At 70.7% G+C, this 4,975-nt stretch overlaps 1 protein-coding gene across 4 annotated transcripts; it reads left to right on the top strand.

The window, feature by feature from the left end:
• Positions 1 to 650: 650 nt before the first annotated feature.
• On the top strand, positions 651 to 3,365 carry LOC147597476 (uncharacterized). Of its 4 annotated transcripts, XM_086767418.1 has the most exons (11): positions 651 to 910; positions 1,032 to 1,107; positions 1,247 to 1,432; positions 1,527 to 1,625; positions 1,759 to 1,830; positions 1,947 to 2,006; positions 2,280 to 2,343; positions 2,526 to 2,657; positions 2,785 to 2,848; positions 2,960 to 3,067; positions 3,135 to 3,365. In XM_086767418.1, the coding sequence occupies exons 1-11, from the start codon at positions 738 to 740 to the stop codon at positions 3,148 to 3,150; spliced, it is 1,050 nt and encodes a 349-aa protein (XP_086623544.1). In that variant the 5' UTR covers positions 651 to 737; the 3' UTR covers positions 3,151 to 3,365. The 4 variants fall into 4 exon arrangements, with proteins under 4 accessions (XP_086623544.1, XP_086623543.1, XP_086623541.1 ...); XM_086767417.1 differs by lacking the exon at positions 3,135 to 3,365 and having other exon boundaries at positions 1,259 to 1,432; positions 2,280 to 2,657; positions 2,960 to 3,062; XM_086767415.1 differs by lacking the exon at positions 3,135 to 3,365 and having other exon boundaries at positions 2,280 to 2,657; positions 2,960 to 3,062.
• The last annotated feature ends 1,610 nt before the right edge of the window (positions 3,366 to 4,975 follow it).

The following is a 4,975-nucleotide window of genomic DNA, read 5'->3' as shown; positions in this document are numbered from 1 at the left end:
TGGGGCTGCGGCGCAGGTGGGACGGGAGGGCTGGACCGTGCCCACCATCAGGTACCGCGTGGGGCGGGCAGGGGCTGCCCCGGCCGGGGGGCTCTGCTGCCCGCACGTGGATCCGGCAGCAGAGCCGCACGCCCTCACTCTGAGCGCTGCGAGGGACCCAGGGCCGTCACCCACCAGCCGCCCCCGCGAGCGGGCAGCGGAGCGGGCCTGGCCCCAGTGGGGAAGCAGGCGTCCGCCCCGGCATGCGCCGGCCCTCTGAGGAGGGCAGGGTGCGGGGACAGGGTGCGGGTGTGGGGCCCGTGCGCCGGGGAGGCCGTGGCGACAGGGGTGCGGCGTTTTCCGGAGCTGGTTGGCGTGACGGTAATCGCGCCGCAGACAAACCACGGCCCCGCCGCCGGCTGGCAGGCTCTCCCGCGGCTGGGCAGGGCTGTGCTGCTGGGGAAACTGAGTCACGGGGGCAGGGAGGGCCTGGTGGTGCCCCCGGCTCGCTGCCTCGCCCTGCAGAGGTGGGGGGCTCTGCGCCCCACGTGAGCCCCGAGAGCTGGCGGGGGGCACCGGGGGGGCTGCTGAGCAGCCGGACGAGGGGAGCCGCGTGCCGCAGGGGAGCGCGTGGGGTGGGAGAAGTGCCCCTGCGACCGGGTGGGCTTTGCTCTCGTGGTCCCAGCAGGGACTGAACCCCGCCCTCGCGCCCGCCGCCCCGGGAAGGGACGGGCTGGTGACACTGCCCGTCTGCGGGGATGGGGAGCGTTGTCCCCCCTCACCTGCCCCTCTCCCCCAGCTGTGCCCGGGACCCGTCCTTCATGCCGGGGAAGCTGAGGAGGAGCGGGAGGGGGGTGCTGGAGAAGCGCTGGCAGAGCCTGGAGGAGCGGGGCAGCGCGGGTGCCCAGCTGGGGCACCCCATGCTCGCCAGGTGTGTGCTGCACCTCGCCCCCGCCTCCGCCCGTCCTGCGTGGCCGTGCCCCCCCGGGGGTGAGCGCAGCCGGGTCTGGGGGCCACCCTGCAGCTCACGCCTGCCCGCCGCTTCCCGCCAGATCCAAAACCTGCGACCCCTCTTTCTACGAGGCCGAGGAGGCTGCGGCGGGCGGGCAGGGACACCGGTCCCCGTCGGTGAGTCTGGGGGACCCCAGCCCCGGGGTCCCGGCGGGTGCCGAGAGCGGGCCCATCCTGGTTTTGCGGCAGAGGCGGCAGCGGAGCGGGGACGGGGCTGCAGGGTGCCCGTGGTGCCACGCCAGCCCCCACGCCCCAGCCTCCCCCGCAGCTGAGCAAGCGCACGGCCGGCTACCGCAAAGCCTTCGGGGAGCTCGCCGAGCGGGACGCGCTGCTGGCCTGCTTCTCCTGCGCCTGGCAGAGAGAGGTGCCCTACCACGGCCGCCTCTACATCTCCTCCCGCCACCTCTGCTTCCACTCCAGCCTCCTGCTGAAGGACATCAAGGTGGGCTGGGCACGGGGGGCGCATGGCCGGCGGCTCCGGAGGGGCACGGGCAGCAGCCGGCGAGGCGGTGACGCTGCCTGGCCCCCCGGCACAGGTGGTGGTCCCCATTGCCTCCATCTCGGCCCTCAAGAAGACCAACACGGTGCTCCTGGTGCCCAACGCGCTCAGCATCCGCACGGTCACAGGAGAGAAGGTGACGGCGGGGACAGGGACGGTGCTGGGGGGCCCCTGGCCCTTTGGGGTGTCCTGGGCCCCACAGCCGGCCAGCTCTGGGTCGCGGCCGAGGGAGCAGCTCTGGCACAAACGCTCTTCCTGCTGCCCGGCAGTTCCTCTTCGTGTCGCTGCGCCGGCGAGAGGCCACGTACCAGCTTCTCAAGTCGCTCTGCAAGCACCTGCAGGTACGCGCTGCGCCGGAGCGGGGGGCCGGGCACCAGGGGTCTGTCCCCCAGCACTGCAGGGCCAAGGGGATGGCAGCCCCCCCCCCCGGCACCCCGCTTTGTCTCTCCTTGTCCAGGACAACAGCTGGAGCCCTCTGTCCTCTCCGAGCGCCGCAGAAATCCTTCGGAAGCCTCTGGTAAGGCTGGGAAGCAGTTGGCAGGAGGATTTCCGAACATCGCGGGGCAGCCCTGGCCCCTTGGGCTGGGACAGATGCGGTGGCAGCCCCCCATGCTGCGTGGGTGCCTGCCTCACAGGAAGGCCTTTGGGGGGGAAACGTGGAGTTGAAAAGCCCCAGCCCGGGGCGGCGCAGACCCCAGGACCCTCAGGGCTGGCGCGAGCCCCCTTGAGTCCCACTTGTGTCCCCGTGCCGTGGGGACACGCGCCGCGACCGGGGCCTGTCCTCTTCCAGACCTCGAGCCAGTCGGACCTGGAGCAGAGCACCCTGGAGCCCGACAGCCCCCGGGAGCTGCCGGGTGAGCAGCCGCCCGCAGCCCGCGCCCCCCTTGCGTGCTCGCGGCCCTGCTTGTGCTCGCGCACGCGTCCTTGCCCGCATTTCTGCCCCACTGCCGGGGAGCGCAGGGTCAGCACCTCGTGGCCGTGTGGGTCCCCTCCCTGGTCCTGGGGCGCTCATCCACCGTCCCTCTCACACACACAGCTGGGCCGAGCCCAACGCCGAGGCAAGCGGAGGAGGAGGAGGAGGAGGAGGAGGAGGAGGATGAAGATACGGCGGTGCTGGCTCCGAGCAGCGGTGAGCGGGTGCCCTTGGCAAAGCCACACAGGTGCTGGGGTGGGTCAGGGGGCCGTGGGGAGGGGGCTGCTGCTGGGGCTGGCCCTCAGCGCCGGGCAGAGCCGACTACGGGGGCCAGGCTGGGGCTCTCAGCAGCCCCGGCGCTGACCCTGTCTCATCCTGGCAGGGGGACCCCAGGCCGTGGCACAGCTGAGCCCCCTCAACGCTGTCATCCTCATCTACCTGCTGCTGTGAGTCCCCGGGACACCCCCCGTCCCCCCTCGGGCCCGGCCGCAGCACCGTGCCTGCCCTGTCCCCCCCCCCGGCTGTGACCCCGCGCCTGACGCTGGCCTGTCCCCCAGGGCGGTGGCCCTGCTGCTGTCCTCAGGGTACATCGGTCTGCGCATCCTGGAGCTGGAGCAGCAGCTGGCAGCGGCGGGGGCTTGGCTGGACCTCAACCTGTCGCACCAGTGAGTGGCAGGGGCTAGGGCCCCTCTGTCCCAGGGGGACCCCCCCTCACCCTGCCTCTCCCCCCAGGTACAAGGCGCCTTGAGGCCAGCAAGGACCCAGCTGTGGATGGGGCACCAGGCCCAGGGGCTGCGCCCAGCCTGGGGAGCCCGTGCGGGCCGTGGGGCTCTGTCCCGCTCCCCCCACGTCTTCCCAGCACCGGAGGAAGCCGGGCAGTTCCCAGGGGGCACAAGGAAGCACACAGGGGACCTGGGGTCAGGCACCCACCCCCAGCCCCCCACCACGGCGGTGGCAGGCAGAGGGAAGCCTGCTTCCAGGCAAGGACGGGACGAAGGGACGGAGCTATTTTCTGAATAAAGCTGTGACCCCCCCACCCCAGCGGTGCTGGGGGCGCAGGAGGCACAGCTGCCTCATTCCTCAGGACGAGCGGAGAGAGGCTGAGTGCTCCCTGACCGCGGGCAGGGTGTGGGGGGCTGGGGTGCCCCAGGATGAGCACCGACCCTTCCCCCAACTCTGCACCCCCTCCCTCCTCCCCAGGAAGGGGCCGGGACAGCAGCAGGACCAGTGGCATTACTGGTGCTGGAGAGGTGCCGATGTCCCGGGTGGCAGCAGGAGGAGAGCGGGGGGGATGCACTGGGGCCTCGGGGTGGGAAGGGGTACAGCTAGGGCCCCCCAGCTCTTACCTACTCCTCCCCCAGGGGTCCCTCCCGCTAGAGGAAGGGGGCGCAGGGGCCCAGGTTGGCAGCGGGGTTCCCCGAGGTGACTTCCCGCAGGCGCTGGGTGTGGGGAGCACAGCTGGGGGGGTCAGGAGGGCCACAGCACAGTCCTCCCAGCCCAAAGCCCTTGAGCTCAGCCCCATCCTGGTCTCCTCCCTGAGTTCGCCAATGACACCGAGCTGTGTGGTGCCGTCGATGTGCTGGAGGGAAGGGATCCATCCAGAGGGACCTTGACAGGCTGGAGAGGTGGGCCCGTGCCAACATCATGGAGTTCAACCAGGCCAAGGGCAAGCACCTGCACGTGGGTCGGGGCAATCCCAGGCACAAATCCAGGCTGAGGGGGAATGGATCGAGAGCAGCCCTGAGGAGAGGGACTTGGGGGGGGCTGGTGGACGAGCTCAACATGAGCTGCACAGGGCAGGGCCACTTTCGGTGCCTTCCTGCCCCGCAGAGGGGAAGGGGCTGCACCCCCCTGCCCTTCCAGCAGCAAAGGCGAACAGGAGCAGGCAGGGCCTGCGCCGAGGAAGCTGGCACCTCCCGTGCCGGGGTGGCTGCTGCAAGGGACCCCGGGGCCTTGGCACCCGTCAGGGGAGCTCCGGAGCGCCCAGGGTCTCACTGTGCCCCTCACCTCGCTGTGGAAAAGCAAAACAGGGCCACCCAGCCCAAGAGACGTAAATTCACAACTTGTTTAATGCCAGTTAGGTTGCTTTACACGGAAGTCACAATGCTCTCTCTATTTTTTTTCCCCAGCACACGACGCCTTCTATACAATGCCACGAGGTCGCAGACTCAATCACACAAACCCCAGAGGACCCTTTGCTCAGCCTGCCCCCTGTTCAGCGCTCAGGGGTCACACACCAAAAACACACGCTTACATTGGCTTTGCTTCCCCCCCTCCCCGCATTCGGCGTGCCCCGCAGCACACCCCGGCCAGCGGCGCAGCGCTGGCCCGCGCCAGCCGGACACAGGCGCACCCACTGACACGCGTGCTCCACGCTCGTGGGAATTCCACGCCTGCCGCGGCAGCGAGGGCTGTGTCCCAGGAAATCACCAGCCCGCCCTGCCGAGCACGACGAGCGGTCACGAGCCAACCTGCTCCAAGGCCGCCGCAGAGCGAGAAGAGTGAGATGCGGTTTGTGAGAGCCCCTGGCGAGAGGAGCGCGACGTGGGCACGGAGCCACGAGGGGCTGTGCC

This window comes from Chlamydotis macqueenii, chromosome 26 (assembly GCF_036417535.1).
Source record: "Chlamydotis macqueenii isolate bChlMac1 chromosome 26, bChlMac1.mat, whole genome shotgun sequence".
NCBI classification, from domain to species: domain Eukaryota; kingdom Metazoa; phylum Chordata; class Aves; order Otidiformes; family Otididae; genus Chlamydotis; species Chlamydotis macqueenii.
Note: the sequence above shows the minus strand (reverse complement) of the source record. Positions and strands in the feature narration are given on the sequence as shown.

Coding starts and splice junctions, on each gene's coding strand:
- LOC147597476 (XM_086767415.1), top strand. CDS start 738: ATGGGGAGCGTTGTCCCCCCTCACCTGCCCCTCTCCCCCAGCTGTGCC. Junction 911..1,031: donor GGGCACCCCATGCTCGCCAG/GTGTGTGCTGCA, acceptor GCTTCCCGCCAG/ATCCAAAACCTGCGACCCCT. Junction 1,433..1,526: donor TCCTGCTGAAGGACATCAAG/GTGGGCTGGGCA, acceptor CCCCCGGCACAG/GTGGTGGTCCCCATTGCCTC.